This window comes from Notolepis coatsorum (genome assembly GCF_963971535.1).
Source record: "Notolepis coatsorum genome assembly, chromosome: 2".
In the NCBI taxonomy this organism is placed as follows: domain Eukaryota; kingdom Metazoa; phylum Chordata; class Actinopteri; order Aulopiformes; family Paralepididae; genus Notolepis; species Notolepis coatsorum.
This window is the reverse complement of record NC_140166.1, coordinates 210,626,022-210,653,521: the sequence shown is the minus strand read 5'-3', so window position 1 is coordinate 210,653,521 and position 27,500 is coordinate 210,626,022. Positions and strand designations below refer to the sequence as shown.

Genomic DNA, 27,500 nt, shown 5'->3' with positions numbered 1-27,500 from the left:
ATGAGTATAGTTTTAGAGTGATCCTGTCTAATCCCAGAAAACGACGATATGCAGCAAAACGTGAATTTCACTAAAAGCGGTGCCGTTTCTCGCCTGGACACGCTACTATTTCCAAATCAAATATATATAATGGGTATTATGTTTCATCATGAATGCATGAAAGGGGGGGGGGGGGTCGTTTTTTGATGCTTTGATCATCACCAACAGCATACGTTGTGGAGTAACGTTACACACACACGTTGCGATCGAGGTGAAATCATGGTTGGATTAAAGCAGGATTGATATAATCAATCAATCAATAATTCACTAGGAGGTACCCCAAAAAGAATATTCCGATTGTCTGATCGCGAGTCCAAGTACTGGTGTCCATCGTGTCGCCAACATAATCTACCACAACAGATGCATCGGAGGCATTAGCCGCTTCTCAATGCGATCGGGATACCCGCCCGACAAAGAAAAGTGCGCCCGGAGACATTTGATCGACGCACAGGCAAAGATGTAATGTTTCAAAGGGTGCTCGATACTGCCACCTGGGTGGATGCGGCCGGTATTGCACTTTGGCATTCTCAGGATGATTCCCCATGTTAACCCAGAGTCCGTGTGCCTGTAATTAATGGAAATATCGAATAAAAGAAGAAAAAAAATATGAAAACACGACTATACTCGGGTGTGGCGCTGAACGGTCGACGAGATAACCCGATTATCCTCGGGTCTGGCGTCCAAAGAGTTAAGGGGTTAATATTTGAATTGAATCTCAGCCTATTCATATTGGAATGGTATTCTTGGGGACAGATGACAGCCCTACACCCATGGATGAGCAGATGTATGACACGTGGTGAGAGACTATGAATAGACTCCCTAATGACCTGGACTGATGAAACAAGGTTAGGTCATAAGCCCAGAGGACGTGGCAGCGTCAGGGTGGGAGTGCTTTCCCTGGACGCTCTTCTGGGAGAATAGTGGGGACCAGCATGCCCCGCCCTCTTCATGTCACTCTAGACTGACCGGTCCCTGGCCTTTTCCTCTCTATCTCTGTCTCTCTGTCTCTCTCTCTTTGTCTCTGTCTTTCTGTCCATCTCTATCTCTTTCTCTCTCACTCTGACTGACCCGTCCCTGGCCTTTTCCTCTCTCTCGCTCTCTCTCTCTCTCGCTCTCTGTCTCACTCTCTCTCTGTCTCTCTGTGTGTCTCTCTTTCCCTCCGTCTCTCTGTCGCTCTCTCTCTGTATCTATCTATCTCTGTATCTGTCTGGTTCTCTCTCTCTGGCTCTGTCTATCTCTCTCACTTTCTCTCTGTCTTGCTCTCTCTCGCTCTGCCTCTCTCTATCCTCGTTCTCTCTATCCTCTCTCTCTCTATACAGTGAATTGTGTCTCTCCTTCTACAGCGTGATTGTGTGTGTGCGTGTGCGAGAGAGAGAGAGAGAGAGAGTGATACCCCCCCGCCCCCTCTCCACTTTTCCCCCACCTTGGCAGGGCCAGTCGGACAGACACGCCCCCTCATCACTGCAGCCCCGACCTGAGCTGTGCTTTGATGTAATTACTGTAACCTTTAGTTGTCATTACCGTAAAAAAAATAATTCACACACTCACCATTTCCACAAGCCGTCACAACACGCTGGAGGGGGGGGGGGGGGGGGGGGGTGGACTGAGCCTCTCTGGGTAAGGGGAGGGCTTATGATTTCCATTTTGCACTTTGTATGTAGGGCTATATTGTAGCCCAGTGGATCTCAACCTTTTTAATAAAAGGTCATGAGGTCGTCCCTAAAGACACCTCTTGGTCCAAGTGTCTCTAGACAGAGGAACACTCTTATCTCTTGGCTTGCAGGAGAAGCTGTCTCAATCTTGGTCCAAGTGTCTACAAACAGAAGAGCAGCAACGGAGAACATCAAAGCAAATTTAGACACTTTTCCCACAATTGATATGCATGTGTTTTGCATATCCTACTAGCCTTTCTGTGTATTTCAAGATGCTGGGGCTGAAATGAAAAGTAAATCAAACCCAGGATGAGGAAGTCTTTTTAAGTCTGATTGAGGCTTAATGTCTCGTGAGAGAATGGGCAGTGGGCATTCACTTGTTCGCTAAGCTTTGTTATGCTGTGTTATTTTATAATAATAGGAAAAGCTGCACTGAACTTCAATGCAATGGACCTGTCTCAAAACCCTGCCCTCTTTTCTTGATCCTCCAATCACAGCTGTCGCTTACCTCTGACTTCCTCGTACAAACTTTGTTTGTACGAGGAAGTCAGAGGTAAGCGACAGCTGTGATTGGAGGATCAAGAAAAGGGGCAGGGTTTGAGACAGGTCAATTATGAAGCCTCACCCCTTTTAAACCCACGACAAGACTAATTGTGTGTGTGACTGTCTGTTCCTTCTATCTTCTATCTTCCTTCTATGAAAAGTAGCCTACCTGGATCATCTTTTAGGAGGCGACAGTGGCGCAGGAGGTAGAGCAGTCGTCTGGTAGTTGGAAGGTTCCCGGTTCGATTCCCGCTCCTCCCGGGCAGCGTGTCGAAGTGTCCTTGAGCAAGACACTTAACCCCCAACTGCTCCCGATGAGCAGGTCGGCACCTTGCATGGTTGTCTCCGCCATCGGTGTGTGAATGTGTGAGTGAATGGGTGAATTTGGTGCTTTGGATAACAATTGTTATATAAATGCACCATTTAACATACAACACTGCCCAAGAAAGACCCTGGGAATAACCTTATTATGAAGCAGAAAGAGACCAATGGCTCCATGACTGTTTTGTTTGCTGTTTCAGACAAATTAACAAAATGGTATGCAGTATTATGCACTCTTTCTATTGCCATTCTCTGAGTAGTGTTGCTGATCAATAAGGATGATTGATGACAAGCATATCACTGTAAGCCCCACAGCTGGTGGGTGTCTGTGCTGTGTGGTGAAATGAGTTTTGGTCAATTATAAGTCATCGCTGTGGGCATAATAGTATTTACTTGGCTCTATTGTCAGAAGATGCAACACTATTTTGACATGGGTGTCTGCGTCATCATTTCCACAATCCCTGTCTCCACAGGTTTCAAGTTTTGTTTTATTTGTCACATATAAGGTACATGTGATGTGCATTACAGTGAAATGCTTGGTTACAGTAAAACATTTAAAAGAATAAAGTCTAAAGTACAACCTAAAGAGGTATGGATGTAGTGCAAATCTTTTTGTAATAAATAGATCAAATATGGTGTAGTGTTAAACGGTGTTTAAAGTGTCTAAAGTGAATGTTAAAGGGGAGTGTGTGCATGTGGATGTGTGTGCAATGAGTGTAGATGGATGGGTTGGTGATGTTACATAGTCATTGAGCGTCCTGATGGCCTGGGGATAGAAGCTCCTTCTGAGTCTCTCTGTACTGGCCATGAGACTCCGGTAGCGCTTGCCTGACCGCAGCAGTGCAAAGAGGCAGTTGTTTGGGTGACTAGAGTCTTTGGTTATTCTTAGCCTTGGCCCTGCAACGCTTGGTATAGATGTCCTGGAGTGGGAAGCCCACCTCCAATTGTGTGTCCGGCTGATCGGGCCACTCTCTGTAGTCTGCTGCGGTCGTGTGCGGTGCTATTCCCAAACCAGGAGGTGATGATACCAGTCAGCATGCGCTCTATTGTGCACGAGTAGAAGTTCTTTAAGATCTTCTGACTCACTTTGCACTTCCATAGGCGCCTAAGGAGGTAGAGGTGCTGCCGTGCCTTCTTCACTACACTGTCTATGCGTGTGGTCCATGTCAAGTCCTCGGATATGTGGGCTCCGAGGTACCTGAAATTGTTCACTCTCTCGACCGGTGCCCCATAGATGCTGAGGGGGCTGTAGTCCCTGGCCCCCGACCTCCTAAAGTCCACTATCAGTTATTTGGTTTTGTTGACGTTCAGAAAGACTGTTCTCCTGGCACCATCCCGCCAGGTTCTCTAACCTCTCCCAGGTAGGCCCTCTCGTCGTTTGCAGAGAACAGGCCCACCACAGCCATGTCGTCAGCAAACTTGACGATTGTGTTGCTGTTGTGCTTTGCCACACAGTCATGTGTGTACAGCGAGTAGAGGAGGGGGCTCAGAACATACCCTTGGGGGCACTTGTGTTGAGGGTGATGGATGAGGAGGTGCAGTTACCTGCTCTCACCACTTGGGGTCTTCCTGTCAGGAAGTCCAAGACCCACTGGCAGAGGGCATTGTTCAAGCCCAGGTCTCTGAGCTTGACAACGAGCTTGGAGAGGACTATGGTGTTGAACGCTGAATGTCCACACTGCTATACAACTTTTACAAACGAAGACGAGGACTGTACTGTAGCCTACTGGACATGAGTTTATGAACCAAGCATTGTTGTGTCATGAGGAGCAGCAGTGTTAACTCATGGATGATCGCTGTGTCTAGTCTGTTGTACGGATGTCATCTGGTAACGTTAGATAAATGTGTATTGTCATGTTGAGAGAGAGAGATGATTAGAATGTGAAATGGGCAGATTGTGGCAGACCACTTGGAACCACGTTAAGAGATATATATATAGCTTACCGGTTTTCATCTGGTTAATGACAGCCGATAGCCGGCTATCGAAATAACTGTTGTGCACATCCCTAGTCCATATGGTGGATGTACAGGGTTGCTACGCAGGTGTGGAAGGTCTGGGAAAGTATGAGACATTTATTTGTTAATTTCACAGGTCTTTAGAGACCAAAAAACTTTAGTTCAGACCCGGTGTGCCCGGAGGTCTGACGATGTCGTTCGGTCCATCGAAAAATATGGAAATATCCAGTCATCCGACATGTGAACCAATGTCCAGTAGCTCTTGTCTTGTGTACAAATGGTCAGCGCGAATAGACTGGGCGAATAGACTGATGAGTAATGCAAATAGTTGATCTGCCATTTCTGCCGGCGAGACAAAGAGCTGCTGCCGTCCCCTTTCTCAAACATTTACTCAAAAGGTAGGCGAGACTTAGGGCTGGGCGATATGGCCAAAAATGATATTGCGATAACGATATCGATAACAATATCATATCACTAGATAAAAAAAAGAATTAAAAAAAAATATATTTTTTTTCTTTTTTTTAACAACATTAAATTTAAATTAAATTTATTAAATTTATTTTGCAGCAATTCTTTGTCGTTGCCGCCATCTTTAGTGTTACGTCCCCTCACACTCCAGCTCTCAGGCTGCAGCTGGTTTGAAAGCGAAAGTAAACCGGCTTCTCTGCTGGCTGTGGCTCCAGAGGAGTTGAACAGTTCTGGCTCTGCTAGTTTCTTTTCTATCTTTTGGTGCTTGTTTGGTGGACAAACCACCGCACGTGTGCACCGTGACTCGTGACTGGAGACTAGCTCTGCTAGCACACATAGCCTACTGTGTACAGACAATTTCAAACTGTATTTTAAATTAGAAAGCAAACAAAATAAATGGACAAGAGAAAAATAAATCTCAATTTGGTCAGTATTGTCATTTGGACAAGCAAAGCCATTACTTTAAGTTGCAGGCAAGAAAGACAAGTCTGTCCACTGTCTCTGGTTTTAAAACTGCCCTGTTGCAGGTAATCGATATCGATTATTAAAATATATCGCGATAATTATCGTTATATTGCCCAGCCCTAGCGAGACCACCACCTATCGGGATTCGATCGTCATCACAGTTTTACAAAAATCCATACAGAATGTCAAGGGGACTGTCTAGTATCATAATAAAAATAAGAAATTTAACGAGTATACTCCAACACATGGGCAGTCAATAGTTCAGTCCTGAACTAATCAAATCAAATGTATTTGTACAGCCCGAGAGCACATGGAATTGCCCCCATGGGCTGTACACGTCAAGAAGAAACATCACAATAGATCAAGAACAGTAGGCAAGTGGTTTAATGTACTCTAGTCTTTGGTTCATTCTTGAACTAACCAGTGGTTTAATGTACTGTAGTCATAGACCCACTGTCTTTTAACATATATTGATGTACTGTGGTCGTAGACTACAGAGCACTGTTCTTCCTCTTTGTTTCTGTATGTGTGTGAATGCAGGTACTATACACCACTGCAGGATCTACCCCCCCCCCCCCCTGTCACTGTGTGTGTGTGTGTGTGTGTGTGTGTGTGACGTGTGTGTGTGTGTGGGTGTGTGTCCACTGTCCAGTCTGCCTCCTCGTTTTCTGCTTCATTTCCTTCACTAATGAAGATTCAGAGGCTCCTACTGAAACACTGAGAGAACAGGAGGGAGAAAGAGGCAGGGGGGGGTGGGAGGGGTGGGGGGATGAGAGAGGGGTGGCAGAGAGCAATGGAGGGCAAGCAGAGAATATGATGGAGGGAGGAGAGGTGATGATGGAGAGAGGAGATGATGATGATTGAGGGAGGAGAGGATGATGGAGGGAAGAGAGGAGATGATGATGGAGGGATGAGAGGATGATGATGGAGGGAGGAGAGGCTGATTGATGGAAGAGAAGATATGATGATGGAGGGAGGAGAGGAGAGGATGATAGAGGCAGGAGAGGATGATTGAGGGAGGAGAGGAGCGGATGATGGAGGGAGGTCATCGGGTGAGGGAGGAGAGGAGAGATGGAGGTGTGAGAGGGGGTGGATGAGGGAGGGGGGAAGATGCAGGGAGACGGATGGAGGAGGAAAGGTATAAGGCAGGAGAAGAGGAGAGAGAAGAGAGGGAGGGAGGATAGATGAAGAGAGGGAGGGAGGAGAGAGAAGAGAGGGATGGAGTGAGGGAGGAGAGAGAAGAGATGAAGAGTAGAGTCATAGAGCCAAAGAGATGGAGATTAAAGGAAGATAGGTGGAAGGAGGGAGAGATGGAAGAGAGGGGGAGGGAGGAGGGAGAGGAGAGATAAAGCATAGAGTCAGAGAGATGGAGATTAACCTCTTGAGCCCTAGAAAATCTGCCTATGCCTAATAATACATACCTAAGTAAATGGAAGATTGCTCCACTTCTACAAGGTCCATTTGCATGTTCTTGGTATCTAGGGACATCTATGGATCTCAGGGAATGTATTCCCAGTGTCAGAAATATTGTCTGTTACTAGGCTTGAGTAATTGTAATGAACCAAAGGAGAATTATTATTTAATTTTTTTGACAGTGAATAACACCATGCCAAAAATGACCAGAAATGAGAAACTGCCACTGAGCTCGTTTTACATTTACATTTAGTCATTTAGCTGACGCTTTTATCCAAAGCGACTTACAAGTTCTGTACGACAAGCCATCAGGAAGGGCACAACTCTATCAGCTGAGCAACAATGTTCATCAAAGTGTTGAGTGCTACAGTGTAGGTTAGTTTATTAGGACAAGTGCATGACAGTACGGTTAGTTAGGGTTAGATATTTTTTTTCTTTTTTAAATTCAGATAATGGTTGAAGAAGTGCGTCTTTAGTCGACGGCGAAAGATTGGGCGTGTTTCGGCTGTCCTATGACTGCTGTTTTGACAGAGATGGATTTATGGCGTGATGTCATTTGCGGTCCACCACCGGACCGCTCGGGCTTAAGAGGTTGAGCACTGGCCGGCCCGACGGCGCACGTCGTGGCACGTCTGTCGGCTCCGGCTTCGCCAATCAACCAATACATTGTTGGAAAGTTGAATTTGCCGCCTTTCGATCGTCACCCCACTCAACCTATTGCGTGCTTCCAGTGATCCAGACAAGCATCATTTGACAAGCCATTCGGACAAGTGACCACGTCCTGTTTGCCCCTGTCCTGAGCGGACCAATGAACTCAGACTGTGAAAATGATGTACCGCCTTTGTAGCCAAGGAGCATCTGCTCTGAAAGCAATCCCGGACGAGTGCTGAGAGTGAGGGAAGGTGACACAAGAAGACGAAGAAGTCCATTGTAACTTTTGACGAGAGCCTCTGAATGAATGGAAGCGGACGGCCATTTTGGATAATCATGCCGAATTTCTACCGGTACACACATTCCAAACACCTTTGTAAAACATTCATTTTCCGTGGGATTTTATAAACGTTGGACCTGTATGACTATAAGACTTCAGGCTATGGAACCATTATGTTTTCCAGCTCCTACCTCTCAGCTGGAACCCAAAAACAGGCATCTGGCAACAAGTAAAAATAAATGTAAGTACACAAAACGTTTACTTCTGTGTGTTCAAACATCTGTAACTCTATTTCATTAGCACTCAAAGTGATTTGTCTTTATTGTGTAAGAAACCCCAGAATTGTGCCTTTCAAAAGAGACCAGACTCGTGAATGTGCTATAAATATAAAGTATAATAAATCGCAAATTACTTTGGGTATGCAATCGTAAAAAAAAATTTAAAGTGGTTAAAGGAAGATAGGATTGTGGAAGGAGGGAGGGAGAGGAGAGATGAAGTATAGAGTGAGAGAGATGGAGTTGTAAGATATGAGAGAGAGCGCAAGAGAGATGAAAGGAAGATAGGATGGTGGAAGGAGTGAGAGAGATGGAGATGTAAGATATGAGGGAAAGAGAGCGTGAGAGAGAGATGAAAGGAAGATAGGATTGTGAAAGGACGGAGGGAGAGGAGAGATGGAAGACTATGAAATGAGAAGGGAGGAGAGGCGTGGAGAGTAAAGATGGACGGAGGGAGGAGAAAGGAGAGGAGGGAGTCGGGGAGGAGAGGAGGGTATGAAGGACTGAACCTTGACGCCTGCATGGCTTCTATGACCTTGTCTTAACGTTGTCATAAACATGTCATTCTTATCCTGTGTGGTAATTTATCTTGTTCAGGGGTGTCACAGTTAATCAACTGAATCAAATAAATCGATTACAAAAAATTATCTATTAAAAATGATTGCATAGATGCTTGAGTAGATTTCATTTAACAACAGTTAAATGTTTCAAAGCATTTGGTCTGACAGTAACACAAAAGAAGAAGCAGCAAAGTGTCAGAGGGTCTCATAGGAGAGAGGCAGGAGGTTCAGACTTGGGGTGTTCGTTCTCAGAGGAGAGAGGCAGGAGGTTCAGACTTGGGGTGTTCGTTCTCAGAGGAGAGAGGCAGGAGGTTCAGACTTGGGGTGTTCGTTCTCAGAGGAGAGAGGCAGGAGGTTCAGACTTGGGGTGTTCGTTCTCAGAGGAGAGAGGCAGGAGGTTTAGACTTGGGGTGTTCGTTCTCAGAGGAGAGAGGCAGGAGGTTCAGACTTGGGGTGTTCGTTCTCAGAGGAGAGAGGCAGGAGGTTCAGACTTGGGGTGTTAGTTCTCAGAGGGGAGAGGCAGGTGGTTTAGAGGATATTATTAAGAGGATATACCTATAATATATATATTAGTGCTGTCAATCGATTAAAATATTTAATCGCGATTAATCACATGATTGTCCATAGTTAACTCGCGATTAATCGCAAATTAATCGCATTTTCTTTTTCTTAATTGCATTATTTTTATCTACCTTAAACGGATCTTTTTCAAGTTCCAAGTTTTAATACTCTTATCAACATGAGGGTCAACAAATGCTTGCTTTATGCAGCGATAACGCGTTAATACCGCGTTAACTTTGACAGCCTTAATATATATATATTAGTGCTGTCAGGCGATTAAAAAAATGTATCTAATTAATTACAGGATTTGTAATTAATTAATCTAATTAATCGCATTTTAATCACATAACCATTTTATGCCTGATATTCTATATTATATAATCATATTTCAAATTGCATGTGTCCGGATGGCAGAATTCAGTACTGTATCTACAAAACGTTCTGTTTAATCATCTTCCATCTATTAATTTGCTTAGATTTTTCAGGTCTGGTCAATTTGAGCATGGTGTTATTCACAGTCAAAGATAACAAAAAAAATATTGATATTCTCATTTGGTTCATTACAATTTACTCAAAATAAAATTTTCATTCAATCAATCACAGCGCAGATTGAGTGATTGAATGAAAATGTTATTTTTTTTTTTTAAACTTAAATTTTTTATTAACAGTTTTTAGACAGACAGCACTTACAAAAAATAAATAATAAAAAATAAAGAAACTAGCATCACAATAAAAACAAAAAGAAAAAACAGTGCACATAAATATTTACATGAATGAAAATGTTATTAACAGATTGCAGAATGGGTATACAGTACGGCTCAATACACACAATTGTTAAGGGGATGCAGATCAGAGAAAGACTTTCGTCTTGTTTACATCAGGGTCCCCCATTTTCAATTCATAATGAATTGTAAGTAAGGGTGCAACTTGCACTGTGCAATCCATTCTTTGTGGATCTAGCCCACAGTATTTCTGACACTGGGAATACATTCCCTGAGATTCATAGATGTCCCTAGAATCAGATACCAAGAACATGCAAATGGACCATATTAAAAAAAAAAAACTGTAAATGTGTATTCTACATTCTTATGGAATGAATGAGATACAAAAAAAATATATAAAAAAAAAAAAAATGTAATTAATTTTGAGTTAATTTTCATAACGCGATAATTTGCTGTGTAATTAATTAATCTAATTAACGCGATAAACTGACAGCTCTAATATATATATAATGATGACAATGAATAATGCTGACATCATGAGGATAGTGAGATTAAGGTAAGATGATTAAATCACCAGTTAAAAGAGAGGAGATAATGGCACGTCTGAAGAGCCTTAAAGCAGACGTGATATATCTCCAGGAGACGCACATTTAGAACACAGCTAGAGACAAACTACTGTACGTATGGGATGGGGATCACAAACATTATGTCAAATATCTGTGCCAGAGGTGTAGCCATTATTATTTAGAGTTTTTGTTTGATCATAGGTGTACAATCAGAATCCAAACGGCAGATGTACGATTGTATCACTCGGCTGCATCACGTTGATAAATGTCTCTGGTTCAAATGTTGACGACCCGCCTTTTTCTCAGACAGTTCTGAATAGAATTCCAGATGTTGACAATCGTCAAAGTCCCATGTGAACAGTAAATCTAGCGAGGTGCTAGAAAATGCTATGCACAACCTACATTTGAAGACTACTTAATACGTACCAGCAGGGATTACTATTTTTTTCTCTCCAGTTTCACACTGTTACGGCCCTGGCACACAGCACACGAATGAACACGGACGGACGGGCGGCTGCCGCTTCACTTCCGCTCCCATGTTAACGGACGCTACTGTGCACACTGGCCGCAAGCGGGAGCGCGCCTCGCGGGCGGCTCCCGGGCGGCAAGCTATCTTTTCCGCTTCAATCGGATTCGAGGCGGCGCGGGAGGCGTGCGCCCACGCGATTGATTGATTGATTGATTGATTTGAAATTTTATTAACAGATTGCAGAATGGGTACAATACAGTACAGCTCTCTCTTTTTCTCTCTCTTTATTCTCCGTGCCTTTCTTTCTCTCTCTCTCTCTCCCCCTCTCTTTCTTTCTTTCTTTCTCATTTTCTCTCTAGAGAGAGAGAGGGGGAGAGAGAGCGAGAGAGAGAGAGCGAGAGAGGGAGAGGGAGAGAGGGAGAGGGAGAGAGAGAGAGAGGGAGAGAGAGAGCTTGTGCTGCTGCTGGTTCTATCAGGGCTCCGCGCTGCAGCGCGCTCTGAAGTCGGCAGTGTGTCTGGCCAGGCGCGCGATCCCGCGCGTGAAATTCGTGCGCGTTGTATGTGCCCGAGCTGTTAGACTCCAAGTTGATTTCCAGTGTGGAGACCACACAACATTCTGATAAGTGATCATGCTCCCATGTCGCTTCATATTAGATTCAACAACTGTAAAGGTCAACGCAACTGTTGATTTGATAACCGCAACCCTCTGAGGTCGCCAAACCCGTAGGCGGGTTTACAATAATGACGCAGCACGGTCTAGGCCGCCTCATCTCGGTGGAGAGGATTTTCAGAAATGCCAAAAACGTTGCGCAATTCAGAAATGGGTTAAACATTTTATATTCGAGGGCGACTGAGTGGCGCAGTGGGCAAGGCGCTCGCCACTAACGCAGGAGATGCTGGTATCAGAGCCCAGCTCTCGGCGTTGCTACCGGCTTGGCCGGCCGTCATACTAACACAATTGGCAAGTGTTAGAGGGTGGGAAAGCCGGTGGGTGGGGATTGGACGTTGTGGACAGCGACTCCTACAGGTCGGTTGGGTGACGCCGGTGCGGCGGAAACAGGAAGTATCGGGGGCAGCGTGAGCCTCCCACGCGTTACTCCTCGCCACTGAGAGTTCGAGCTGCTGTGGTGAAAAGATGCGACAGGCTGCCTCCTCGTGTATCGGAGGGGATACAAGATACAAGACAAGATACAAGAGTTTTATTTGTCACGGCATACAGGTATACAGTGAAATGCGGGGGGTCTCGCCCGCAACGATGTGCATAATACAAGTAATAATAATAATAAGAGTCCAACCAATAGAGCGACATAGTGCAATAAACAAGTAAACAAAGTAGGCATATCGGTATCTGTACATGAGTTATTTACTTGATGCAAGGCTTCTATCCTCACTACAGCCGACCAGTGGGAGGAATAGTCTAGCAACGTTCAAGACAGGGGAGGGAAGAATTGGAAATACGAAATTGGGATGGGAGAAAAATAGAAAAAGTGGATCGAAAAAATAAATTATATTCGCAATGTGCTTTGAAATGTTCTATCTGTTTCCTTATTTGCTAAATTGAATACGACTTGTAAATGTGTTAATTATTGTTAACTTGTCCGGCTGTATAATTTCCCTTGCTGTCTAAAGAACTACAGTTGTGTCGTATGGGGAGGGGCTTCAGTCTCAGGTGGATGAATCGGTATCAAAGCAGCGGTTAGAGGCAGCATCATATCTGTGTAGTAGAGGAGAAAGAGGTCAGAAGAGAGGCTAGAGGAGGTGGATGCGTTAGAACTAGGGATGCTCGATATTGGCTTTTTTACCGATATACCGATATTGTCCAACTCTTAATTTCCGATACCGATATCAACCGATATCAACCGATACCGATATATGCAGGGTTCCCCCCCCCCCCCCCCCAAAACTTTTTATAATTTCAGGTAATTAACATTACATATCTCTTGTTGTGGAATTAACACAACATTATGCATACGTTTGACAATAAATAAAATCAGAATTTGTTCTTACTTGCTTGCCTGGGTAAAGAAAGGTGAAATGTTAAAAAAAATTGAAAACCGATATTTTCCGATATCACATTTTAATAATAATAATATCGGACATCCCTAGTTAGAACATTCATAATGAAGCTTCAGCAGATCCTGACGCACTGAAGTCCATAGTCTCCCACAGAGAAGAGCACAATATTATCAGCTCAGGTTAGTAAGCAGATGAACAGAATTAAACTGATGCAATTTGAAATGGGTTGACGAACCTCAAATTGTTGGCACGACAGCGGAGACTCTCGCTTCATACTGAGAATAAAGTCGGACACTGTTCTTACTGACCCTGAAAGAAAGAAATACACCTTTTATGGAATTCTATTCTAAACGGTGTACATCGAAGGGAAATCATGACACTGATGCAATTAAATGATTTCTCTCTGAACTAAATCTGCCTGGTCTTCGTGACGAGGTGGAGGAGCTGCACAAAGACATCACTATTGATGAGATAATAGAAGCAATGAAGGAATTCCCAAACAATAAAGCTCCAGGCCCTGACGGATTTACTGCCTCAAACACTTCGTTCATCAGACTCATTTAGACTCATTTAGAAAGAGGGACGTGATAAGCCAGGAGCCTCATTTTACAGACCTGTATCATTGATTCCTAATGAAACAAAATTGATTAGCAAGATTCTAGCCCAACCGTTTGAAAATATATATCCATAATGATTGTATTGATCAAACAGGCTTTATCCTCCATAGGCATATTCATTTCAACCTATGACGCCTATTTAATATTCTATATGCTAATCATAAGACGGTGACGGTTGTGATGTCAGTGGATGCTCAGAAGGCCTTCGATCAGGTCGAATGGCCATTATGTATGAGACCCGAGTATTTGGTTTTGGGAAGGTGTTTAGACTGGATACAGATGTTGTATGCTCACCCCACAGCAAGTGTAATCACTAACCAGGATATCTCCCCTCAATTCCAACTATATCGTGACACTAGACGGGGGCACCCTCTCTCTCCTTTTTTGTTCGCTTTAACCTTAAGCATACCCCACATTTAGCATAAAAAGCCTGACGATTGCATACCCAAAGTAATTTGCGATCTATTATACTTTATAGTTATAAGTTATATACTTATGCATGAGTCTGGTCTCTTTTGAGGTAACATTCAGAAGTTTCTTACACAAAGACAAATCACTTTTAGTGTTAATGTAATGGCGAAACAGAGGTTTCAACTGAAGTAAAATATTAGCTTTTTACTTTTCTGTTGACTTGTTGCCAGATGCCTGTTTTTGGGTTCCAGCTGAGAGGTAGGAGCTGGAAAACATAACGTTTCCATAGCCTGAAGTCTTATAGTCATACAGGTCCAAAGTTTATAAAAATCCCATGGAAAAGGTGTGTTTTACAAAGGTTTTTGTAATCTGTGCACCGCAATAATTCAGTGTGATTATCCAAAATGGCCGTCCGCTTCCATTCATTCAGACACGTGAGTCAAAACAAAGAACTTGTTGGTCTTCTTCTGCCCCCTTCTCGTTGCAATCAGCGCTCGTCTGGGATCTCTTTCAGAGCAGACGCTCATTGGCTACAACGGTGATCAATCATTTTCGCCTATCAGCGGTAACTGGTCAGTTCAGGACCGGTCACTCGTCCGAACTGCTTGCCGAATGACACTCGCCGGATATTTTGTCTTGTAACTCGAGACCCGAAGCACGCGATAGGTTGAGTGTGGTGACGAGTGAAAGGCGGCAAATTCAACTTTCCAACAATTACATTGTGCTGTAATGTTATTATGTTAGGCCTAACAAAACAAAGAAATTGGTTCCTGTTGGTTGTCAGTTGAGGCCATGTGTATTTTATTTAACTTTTTATTAAATCTTTTCCCACAGCGAGTATGGATAGGAAATTCATTATTTTTTTAACGACAACATGGATGCATGTACTCAGCATGTTTAATATCCATATATTGTTGCTTTTATATGGAATGTACATGTACTAAAGGTTAAAATACAAAGACACTGTACTACAAAAGTACAATGTACAAAGGTAGTAGTATTAAAAAAGCCTCTCTTTGCTCAGGCATGTCAATGAAACATCAGGGATATCCTGACAAATTGTACCTTACCTGCACTATTCTTACCCTACCTACTTTCACACACTTCCAATCAAATTCATATGTCGGTTCTATGCAAATTATATCTCACTACCTCCTATGCACTGTCATTTAAGAGCACTGCTCTGTTGTAATTCAAAACTGAACTTTGTAAAGAAACTCAAAGTTAAGAGCGATGCTCTGTTGTTGTAACCGAGGCACAGTGGTTTATCATGTAAGAGTGTACGAGTAAGTAAGTAAGTAAGTAAGTACCATGTTAGAGCGACGGACTGCTCTGTTGTATGTTAGAGCGACGGACTGCTCTGTTGCATGTTAGAGCGACGGACTGCTCTGTTGTATGTTAGAGCGACGGACTGCTCTGTTGCATGTTAGAGCGACGGACTGCTCTGTTGCATGTTAGAGCGACGGACTGCTCTGTTGCATGTTAGAGCGATGGACTGCTCTGTTGTATGTTAGAGCGACGGACTGCTCTGTTGTATGTTAGAGCGACGGACTGCTCTGTTGTATGTTAAGAGCGACGGACTGCTCTGTTGTATGTTAGAGCGATGCTCTGCTGTATGTTAGAACTTTGTAAAGAAACTCAAAGTACTAAGAGCGATACACTGCTCTGTTGTTATTTATTTTTGTATTCAACAATCTTATCACACTTTTTTACTGTTCGTTCTATTTTATTATTTGAAGCCTATTTTAAACTGAATCAAACCGCACTTTTTACTCTATCTAATCTATTCTATTTTATTATTTGTATTACTGAAGAACTGTGATTTGCGTTACCTTGCTACCTCTTTGTATTTATATATTTTTATTAAAAAAATAAAATTATGCTCGCTTATGCCTGTATTTTTTACTGTTGTGAAGCACTTTGAACTGCAACCTCTGTATGAAAAGTGCTATACAAATAAAGTTTATTATTATTATTATTATTATTATTATTATTATTATTATTATTATTATTAAATATCCCGATGTCAGAGAGCTGTTCAAATATTGTCAAATTCTCATTCTTGACATGGACTGCACTTTTTTACTACGATTTTATTAAACTTTATTGTAAAAATAAAAGTAAGAAAAGCTCATAAAAGAAATTTGGGTGGCACATAAATCAGCAGGGTTGGTCGGCAACCGGAACCAAACTTTTTTTTTGTTAGGCTTTATACATCCAAAGAGTTTTTCTCACCGGATAATGTAACAAGTTTTTCTGGATATTATAATAATTTGCATCTATCTCTCTCTCTATCTATCTCTCCTCTATCTTCTCTCTCTCTCTCTCTCCCTCTCTGTCTGTCTGTCTGTCTGTCTGTCTGTCTCTCTCTCTCTCTCTCTCTCTCTCTCTCTCTCTCTCTCTCTGTCTCTGTCTCCCTCTCTCTCTCTCGCTCTCTCTCTCTCTCTCTCTGTCTCTGTCTCTGTCTCTGTCTCTGTCTCTCTCTCTCTCTCTCTCTCTCTCTCTCTCTCTCTCTCTATCTCTCTCTCTCTCTCTCTCTGTCTCTCTCCTCCAGAGCAGTAAGAACTGGCGGGCAGCGGTTGACCTGGCAGGACGCCTGCTGACTGCTCATGGACAAGGCTACGGCAAGAGTGGACAACCGACCTCTCACACTACAGACTCCCTGCAGGTGTGTGTGCGTGACAGACAGTGTACTGGTTAGCAGTAGCAGCACAATATCAGTTGCATGTCTGTGCTCTGGGAATACGTCAGGGCTGAGAGAGAGAGAGAGAGAGAGAGAGAGAGAGAGAACACATTTACTACAGAACGCGTTTCCCTTAAACACCACTAACTAACCACAATACAGCCACATTTTGCTACGATTCTATCTGATTTTTACAAATAATAATGAATAATAACTTACCCTGCGCCCTTTTACTTTAAGTTTCTTATTGTTTGTGACATATTTCTGTGTAATTTTGGATTCATATAACCGTCCACAAGATAATTAAGCTTATTCTACACAAAATATCACCAAACATGGTGAGAGAGCGAGCACCAGGGTGCAGGGGACTGAGTGGGCTCTACAGAGAGATCGGTACATGTGATTGAGCATGTGATGATGCTTCACGTCACGCTGTGAACACGTAAACACATCTGTCAAGTTTGGTGCAAAGCGGACAAAGAATTCACAAGTAAACATTTATTTTTTCTTAAATGTATCTGGATCTTGGTGGTCATACGAGTTGGCTCATCAACTATCTAAATAATACTTGATTGATATTGATATTATAGGATAGGATATCACAGAGGGACGACACATTTAAAATGTTACCACGATAGGACAATTTGTTTGAGTTAATATTTTTAGTTTTGTGAGAATAGCGCCACCATGAGACTATCCTCGCTATAGCAGGAGAAACATACATACTTGTTTGGTTTTTGTGGCAACTGAGTGACGGGTCAGACTGAGTGACAGGTCACACCCCTTCCTGACAGGCAGCGACGCGAGCGAGCGTGATTGCGAAAATGATTAAAATGTATTCGTTTCAATCAGACTATCCTGACCTGCCGCGAGCGACAGCGAACTGAGCGGCGATGTCGTTCCCCCCTCAAATATTCGCTCGCTGTGTCTCTAGTTGAGCGATTACGCGGCCAAGTCCCGCCCCTAAACACTTTTTATTGGTCAAGAATCGCAGGCTGCTTTGCCCTGTGTGCTTCCAGATAACACACACACACACAGACACACTCGGACACGCGCCGCCTCATATCAGGACAGTGTCGCGCGCGATTTCGTCTCCAGTTCGCTCGCTCGCTGCCTGTCAGGAACCGGTGTCAGACTGAGTGACAGGTCAGGTGACTGAGTGACGGGTCAGACTGAGTGACAGGTCAGGTGACTGAGTGACGGGTCAGACTGAGTGACAGGTCAGACTGAGTGACCGGTCAGACTGAGTGACGGGTCAGGTGACTGAATGACAGGTCAGACTGAGTGACAGGTCAGGTGACTGAGTGACAGGTCAGACTGAGTGACCGGTCAGACTGAGTGACGGGTCAGGTGACTGAATGACGGGTCAGACTGAGTGACAGGTCAGGTGACTGAGTGACAGGTCAGACTGAGTGACAGGTCAGACTGAGTGACAGGTCAGACTGAGTGACCGGTCAGGTGACTGAGTGACAGGTCAGACTGAGTGACAGGTCAGACTGAATTACCTGACTGTTAGGGGTCTTTTGGAGACATCTTGCATAGTTAGACAAACAGACAGACAGGCGAAAACATGGCCTCCTTTGTGAAGGTATATAATGTGTGCGTGTGCGTGTGTGTGTCCACTAGGTGTGGTTTGTACGGCTGGCTCTGCTGGTGAAGCTGAGTCTGTTCCAGAATGCTGAGCTGGAGATGGAACCTTTTAGTAACCTGGACCAACCTGACCTCTACTACCAATACTACCCTAATGTGTACCCTGGAAGGAGAGGTATATATACACACTCTACTACCAATACTACCCTAATGTGTACCCTGGAAGGAGAGGTATATATACCCACTCTACTACCAATACTACCCTAATGTGTACCCTGGAAGGAGAGGTATATATACACACTCTACTACCAATACTACCCTAATGTGTACCCTGGAAGGAGAGGTATATATACCCACTCTACTACCAATACTACCCTAATGTGTACCCTGGAAGGAGAGGTATATATACACACTCTACTACCAATACTACCCTAATGTGTACCCTGGAAGGAGAGGTATATATACACACTCTACTACCAATACTACCCTAATGTGTACCCTGGAAGGAGAGGTATATATACACACTCTACTACCAATACTACCCTAATGTGTACCCTGGAAGGAGAGGTATATATACACACTCTACTACCAATACTACCCTAATGTGTACCCTAGAAGGAGAGGTATATATACCCAGGGACCGAAACTAAAGCCCGCCGCCCGCCAGGGGCGGTCTGTTTTTACCTTTGGCGCATGACACTTAGAGGGCTGCCCGCCGTGTGGCGTGTAGACGTGTAGTTCATAAGCAGGCCCCTAAAAATATTTGTATGCGAACGGTAAAAATCAATTACGCGCACGCTGTGCGAATACAGATTATAGCCTCTCTCGTCTTTTTTTTCCTCCGCTGCGAGATCGTTAAAAAACTACAAGTCCCACATTGCACTCAAGCCAACGGTCCAATCACAGTAGAGTGAAGTGACTGGTTTCATGGGAAATAAAGCAAATGACCAATCGGAAGCTCTCATTTTTCTTGTTTACTTCCTGAAACTCCGCGATCAGGGCTCTCGTTTTCCGAGACACCAACTTATTATAGTCTCTCTTACCAATAGCAATAGATTTTAGAACACCTAGATTTATCGATAGCAATAGTAATATAACGTTAATGCAACAAAACGAATGCCTTGCTTTGTTAATCATAACGTTGATGCAGTAGCGTATGTCGGTGTGTTGGCTGTAACGGACATGACAATAACATAACGTGTACACATTAAAATTGGATAATCTATTCTAACATTTTCAAATCGATGCAGTTGAATTCCCCCCTTAGGATCGATGCATTGTTACACCCCTACACCAAAGTCACTGGCCCACTGTGTATCTGTGTGTATAATAACTTGGCTAGCGTTATCAACAGCAGAGGTGGGCAATGGGTCCAGCTGCAGCACCGGAGTGCAAGCGATGTGATGTAATTGGCAGACTCGACTGTCAATCAATGGTCTACCTGACACGCAAACTCAAACAATGTTTCTGTACTGGAGGTGTGGTTGATTGATTGATTGAAAACTTTATTAACAGATTGCAGAATGGGTACAATACAGTACAGCTCAATACACACAATTGTTAAGGGGATGCAGACCAGAGAAAGACTTTCGTCTTGTTTACATCAGGGTCCCCCATTTCAATTAATCAGGAAAGTGTACAGTAGGAAAGTGTACAGTATTTCAATAGGCAACCCTGAAAGGATTATTTTTCTAGAAGAGCAACACAGCCAAAACAGACAGTGGAGCTGTTTGCAGATAGCAAGCATTTTGACTTATTGCGTGGTGGCGATGTCTCGCAGATAATACAACTACAAGTATGATTATATAATATATATTTTATTTAAAAAAAAATTGTATATATAAAATATATATTGGCAGGTAAGAAATATGCTTGGCGGGTAGACTCTTCCCATCTACCCGCCACTGGCCGGTGAGTCAAAAAGTTAATTTCGCTCCCTGTATATACCCACTCTACTACCAATACTACCCTAATGTGTACCCTGGAAGGAGAGGTATATATACACACTCTACTACCAATACTACCCTAATGTGTACCCTGGAAGGAGAGGTATATATACACACTCTACTACCAATACTACCTTAATGTGTACCCTGGAAGGAGAGGTATATATACACACTCTACTACCAATACTACCCTAATGTGTACCCTGGAAGGAGAGGTATATATACCCACTCTACTACCAATACTACCCTAATGTGTACCCTGGAAGGAGAGGTATATATACACACTCTACTACCAATACTACCCTAATGTGTACCCTGGAAGGAGAGGTATATATACACACTCTACTACCAATACTACCCTAATGTGTACCCTGGAAGGAGAGGTATATATACACACTCTACTACCAATACTACCCTAATGTGTACCCTGGAAGGAGAGGTATATATACACACTCTACTACCAATACTACCCTAATGTGTACCCTAGAAGGAGAGGTATATATACCCACTCTACTACCAATACTACCCTAATGTGTACCCTGGAAGGAGAGGTATATATACACACTCTACTACCAATACTACCCTAATGTGTACCCTGGAAGGAGAGGTATATATACACACTCTACTACCAATACTACCCTAATGTGTACCCTGGAAGGAGAGGTATATATACACACTCTACTACCAATACTACCCTAATGTGTACCCTGGAAGGAGAGGTATATATACACACTCTACTACCAATACTACCCTAATGTGTACCCTGGAAGGAGAGGTATATATACACACTCTACTACCAATACTACCCTAATGTGTACCCTGGAAGGAGAGGTATATATATACACACTCTACTACGAATACTACAGTACTAGAAATATGGTGAGCAGGTCTGGTGTTATAGAGATATGGTGAGCAGGTCTGGTGTTATAGAGATATGGTGAGCAGCTCTGGTGTTATAGAGATATGGTGAGCAGCTCTGGTGTTCTAGAGTTATGGTGAGCAGCTCTGGTGTTATAGAGATATGGTGAGCAGGTCTGGTGTTATAGAGATATGGTGAGCAGGTCTGGTGTTATAGAGGTATGGTGAGCAGCTCTGGTGTTATAGAGGTATGGTGAGCAGCTCTGGTGTTATAGAGGTATGGTGAGCAGCTCTGGTGTTATAGAGGTATGGTGAGCAGCTCTGGTTATAGAGATATGGTGAGCAGCTCTGGTGTTATAGAGATATGGTGAGCAGCTCTGCTGTTATAGAGATATGGTGAGCAGGTCTGGTGTTATAGAGATATGGTGAGCAGCTCTGGTGTTATAGAGGTATGGTGAGCAGCTCTGGTTATAGAGATATGGTGAGCAGCTCTGGTGTTATAGAGATATGGTGAGCAGCTCTGGTGTTATAGAGATATGGTGAGCAGCTCTGGTGTTATAGAGATATGGTGAGCAGCTCTGTAGGGATGGGTACCTTTCACATTTGAACCGATACCGGTACCGGTACCTGTGAATCGATACCGGTACCCAACGGTACCTTTTTTCTGTACTTTAGTCTCAAGAAATTTTATTAATTTAATTTAATTTAAATTTAATTAATTAAATTGATTAAAAAAAAATCCAAACTTCAAATAACTACAATTTCAACAGTTTTCGGCTTGTCATTGCTCCGACTGCTTTGTTGTTGAATCAAGTCAAATCCTAGGTAAGCATATATTGTGCGTGTGAACGTTGACATGAAAAGAAAAAAGTAAAAATTTTTTTTTTTTTTTTTGGTTTCTCACTTGATTCGATACTCGGTAGTACCGACGTGTTTCGGTTCGGTACCTCAAAAGTACCGAATTCGGTACCCATCCCTACAGCTCTGGTGTTATAGAGATATGGTGAGCAGCTCTGGTGTTATAGAGATATGGTGAGCAGCTCTGGTGTTATAGAGATATGGTGAGCAGCTCTGGTGTTATAGAGATATGGTGAGCAGCTCTGGTGTTATAGAGATATGGTGAGCAGCTCTGGTGTTATAGAGATATGGTGAGCAACTCTGGTGTTATAGGGAGTCAAAGACCATTTTAACAAGTGTATCAGATAAGCAGGGGTCAGACCCAGGAAGGGGTTGTAAATTAGTGTAAACCAATTAATTTCTGGAAGAGTGTAGCAATGGCCAATTTACAGACGTGTACAAGTCACAGGGATGTGTTGAAAAGGGGGCATTTGTAGCAAACTGCTGAGTGAGTGATGTGTGTAACCTGGCAAGAGAGGTATTTACATACTGTGAATACTACCCTAATGTGTACCCTGTTAGGAGAGGTATACAGTACACTGTACTGTGAATACTACCCTAATGTGTACCCTGTCAGGAGAGGTATATATACACACACACACTGTACTACGAATACTACCCTACTGTGTACCCTGGAAAAATAGGTATATATACTGTACATACTACAAATACTATGTGGAGGTGTACCCTGGCAGGAGAAGTCTATATGCTACTAGGGCTGGATATTGAAATTGAATACTTGTATGGTATATTGAGGAGAATGCTGTGTTATGGACCTTTGGTGTCGTGGAACCCTGTGGGACACAGTGAGCCAATGAGCACCTTTGTTCCATTTCTTCACTTCAACCACAATCCAAAATCATCCAGAATGTAACAAAGCTTCTGATTGGCTCACACAGCACATGCAATGCACATAACCCTGCCGCCTGTACCTGTTCCGCAACTGTAAGTTACTTCCTGGGTAGGCCTGATTGGCCCCGACAGGCACGTGACAGGCGTGGCCACGCCCCGCGGCAGCCTCAGGACGCGCAACGAGGCTGCTGAGAGCTGTCGCGCGGAAATAGGCTGTCTATTGCCATTCTCTAAGACAAACTCTAACCTTAACCAGCTCCTTAACAGCGCCTAAACTTAACCCTTTAACCTTAAGCAACTCCGAAACTATGCCTAACCTTAACCTTAACCATGCCTAACCTTAACCATAAGGCATAACCAACTCCGAAAGAATATTGCCATTCTCTAAGACAAACTCTAACCTTAACCAGCTCCTTAACAGCGCCTAAACTTAACCTTTCTAACCATAACCAACTCCGAAACAATGCCTAACCTTAACCAACTCCGAAACAATGCTTAAAGTTAACATGCCTAAACTTAACGGCGAACGAATGCACGTTAAAAAAAAAAAAAAAAAAAAAAATTGACGGGAATCGAACTTGCCAGCAACGGACGGTAGGATCCACACCAATGCAGCGCTGCCAATTGAGCTATTTCTGGATAGTGAAAAAGGCCGTATTACTGCTACATAATCTACATAATGCTGCCGCGGAGCGTGCCGCGCGGCAGAGAAAGTTGCGCGTCCTGAGGCTGCCGCGGGGCGTGGCCGCGCCTGTCACGTGCCTGTCGGGGCCAATCAGGCCTACCCCGGAAGTAACTTACAGTTGCGGAACAGTAACAGGCAACCCTGCCCACCCCCACCCTTGCACAGACGGGCAAGCATCCGTACTGAACCGAACATGAACTGAATTGAACTGACGCTGACTGACACTTGTTATATGTGACTGTCCTGTATGTATTTATGTATTTATTGTGGGGATTGGGAGGTGGGAGGGCGGCGTTTGATGTTTCATCTTGATGTCCCAGTGCTTAATTAACATGCTGTACCACAAACAATTACCACCAACCATAGTTGTGTGGCATTAAAGTATCTTGTATCTTGTAACTCAGCAAAGTACAGTATCCAGGGGGGAAAAAGGATTGTTTTGGTATCATTATGGAATCCCAGGTATCGGTATTGGTACCGGTATCAAACATTTTCAAATGATACCCAGCCTTAGTATACATACACACATACATATTTTCTAGCAACTCCTAACTTGGTTTATAGCAGCATATATATTAGAACCGAACAAGACCATTGTCAGAGCTAACGTCCCGGTGACCAATTGCAGTCACTCTTATTGTCTGGGACCAAATACGGCCACGCCCCACTCCCAGTAAAAAGTGGGAATCTCTAGAATGGGTTTGGGGCGACGCTAGTATACGGAAGTGGCTCTGAAGGTGACGATTAGACAACACTTTTTGTTGTCAATAGATGGCAGCATTGGTTTAAAATTAAAAGGTGAAAATGTTGAAAACTACAACACTCCATTTCCCAAGAGCGTTAGCACAGGTCGCAGGTCACTGGGATGTGTCTATATTCTTTGACGTGATCTGAACAGCGGTAAACTATTACCGCGACCTCGGTATAGCGACCGCGAATGGTCAACTAATTATCTTACCAAAAGTGCGCTGGTAGCGTTACATATGTTGTCTATAGGGGGACATATGGTACAATTTAAGATTATAATGATAATCGGCATATAAAGGACAACATAGAGCATCGTTAATTTGTAAGAAACCTCAATGAAAACGGCGCAGGGTGCTATTGTTATGAAAATGTGATAGAATCCTATAAAAATGTGGACGCATTTGGTTTACGTTCCGTTACGTGACAAACTCATGGCGGTTATGGCACAATTCCATATCCATGTTGTTCCATGTTACATAAAGACCTATAATCTGACATAGGTCTTGAGTTAGGAGTCATGAGTGGGTCATGAAGCTGCAATAAGCCTATTTTGTACAGGTTATGAATTTGTTATGAACTAGGTTTCAAGCTGCGTTATATATATATATATATATATATATATATATATATATATATATATATATATATAGCAGTATACACAAGCATCCCACCACACACAGCTGTCATTAAATATTAAAAGGAAAGTGTTTGCCACCTCAGGCAACTTATATTAGATTGTGTGGTTGTGAAACACCAACACCTGGACGTGACTCCAGCTCTAGTTCTTAGCTCTAGTTGTGTCTCTCTGCACCTGGACGTGACTCCAGCTCTAGTTCTTAGCTCTAGTTGTGTGTCTCTCTGCACCTGGACGTGACTCCAGCTCTAGTTCTTAGCTCTAGTTGTGTGTCTCTGCACCTGGACGTGACTCCAGCTCTAGTTCTTAGCTCTAGTTGTGTGTCTCTGCACCTGGACGTGACTCCAGCTCTAGTTCTTAGCTCTAGTTGTGTCTCTCTGCACCTGGACGTGACTCCAGCTCTAGTTCTTAGCTCTAGTTGTGTCTCTCTGCACCTGGACGTGACTCCAGCTCTAGTTCTTAGCTCTAGTTGTGTCTCTCTGCACCTGGACGTGACTCCAGCTCTAGTTCTTAGCTCTAGTTGTGTGTCTCTGCACCTGGACGTGACTCCAGCTCTAGTTCTTAGCTCTAGTTGTGTCTCTCTGCACCTGGACGTGACTCCAGCTCTAGTTCTTAGCTCTAGTTGTGTGTCTCTGCACCTGGACGTGACTCCAGCTCTAGTTCTTAGCTCTAGTTGTGTGTCTCTGCACCTGGACGTGACTCTAGCTCTAGTTCTTAGCTCTAGTTGTGTCTCTGCACCTGGACGTGACTCCAGCTCTAGTTCTTAGCTCTAGTTGTGTGTCTCTGCACCTGGACGTGACTCCAGCTCTAGTTCTTAGCTCTAGTTGTGTGTCTCTGCACCTGGACGTGACTCCAGCTCTAGTTCTTAGCTCTAGTTGTGTCTCTCTGCACCTGGACGTGACTCTAGTTCTTAGCTCTAGTTGTGTGTCTCTGCACCTGGACGTGACTCCAGCTCTAGTTCTTAGCTCTAGTTGTGTCTCTCTGCACCTGGACGTGACTCTAGTTCTTAGCTCTAGTTGTGTGTCTCTGCACCTGGACGTGACTCCAGCTCTAGTTCTTAGCTCTAGTTGTGTCTCTCTGCACCTGGACGTGACTCTAGTTCTTAGCTCTAGTTGTGTCTCTGCACCTGGACGTGACTCCAGCTCTAGTTCTTAGCTCTAGTTGTGTCTCTGCACCTGGACGTGACTCCAGCTCTAGTTCTTAGCTCTAGTTGTGTCTCTGCACCTGGACGTGACTCCAGCTCTAGTTCTTAGCTCTAGTTGTGTCTCTGCACCTGGACGTGACTCCAGCTCTAGTTCTTAGCTCTAGTTGTGTGTCTCTGCACCTGGACGTGACTCCAGCTCTAGTTCTTAGCTCTAGTTGTGTCTCTGCACCTGGACGTGACTCCAGCTCTAGTTCTTAGCTCTAGTTGTGTGTCTCTGCACCTGGACGTGACTCCAGCTCTAGTTCTTAGCTCTAGTTGTGTCTCTCTGCACCTGGACGTGACTCTAGTTCTTAGCTCTAGTTGTGTCTCTGCACCTGGACGTGACTCCAGCTCTAGTTCTTAGCTCTAGTTGTGTGTCTCTGCACCTGGACGTGACTCCAGCTCTAGTTCTTAGCGCTAGTTTTCTTTTGTTGTTCTCCTTACGCTGCATGAATTGGTCTCTAATGTATTTCCCATTACCTTGGATGCGCTCCACCCCCCCGGGCTGCTGTACCACAGTGGAGGCAAGAGCAAAGACACACACACACACACACACACACACACACACACACACACACACACACACACGCACTCGCACTCCAAGCTACACCGCACAGGCTTTGGAAGGGGAGCATGGATTGGATTTCGTTGCTCAATATTAAATGCTCGGTGCCCGCAGACAAACTGGCAGCGGCTTCGTCCTCCTGGCATCCCAAGTCTTAACATTTCACCGGCCCGGCACACCCATCCAATATCTATTATCCATGATTGCACTCTGCGAATGCCTTGAGAGAGGACTGTGCGAGCGTCGCTCTCTAAAGCGTTAGGATTGACTGAGCTCTTGGAGAAAATAACCAGTGTTTGTCAGTTTGTTAATTAGTTCACCAAGTGAAAAGTCAAAGCCTTTGAAATTTGACAAGTGAGCTCCGTGGTCCTCCGTGGCCCTTCACACACAGCCTCCGTGGCCCTTCACACACAGCCTCCGTGGCCCTTCACACACACACACACACTCCGTGGCCCTTCACACACACACACACACACTCCGTGGCCCTTCACACACACACACACACACACTCCGTGGCCCTTCACACACACACACACACTCCGTGGCCCTTCACACACACACAAACTCCGTGGCCCTTCACACACACACACACACACTCCGTGGCCCTTCACACACACACACACACACTCCGTGGCCCTTCACACACACACACACACTCCGTGGCCCTTCACACACACACACACACTCCGTGGCCCTTCACACACACACACACACACACTCCGTGGCCCTTCACACACACACACACACTCCGTGGCCCTTCACACACAGCCTCCGTGGCCCTGTGTTACCTCTTTGTTTATCCTCTTTGAGTTTGGATGCTTTTCATGTGCAAATCAATACAATAAGCTAAGAGGAAGATGCACCCAGATGGGGCA

The 27,500-nt window shown here is 44.0% G+C and overlaps 1 protein-coding gene across 1 annotated transcript in view; it reads left to right on the top strand.

Moving 5' to 3' along the window:
* trappc12 (trafficking protein particle complex subunit 12) overlaps window positions 1–27,500 on the top strand; it is a 79,649-nt gene that overhangs the window by 25,855 nt on the left and 26,294 nt on the right. The window contains exons 4-5 of the mRNA XM_084308754.1: window positions 16,540–16,653; window positions 18,295–18,433. Coding sequence (XP_084164880.1) covers window positions 16,540–16,653; window positions 18,295–18,433 — 253 coding nt within the window. The remainder of the gene's footprint in view (window positions 1–16,539; window positions 16,654–18,294; window positions 18,434–27,500) is intronic.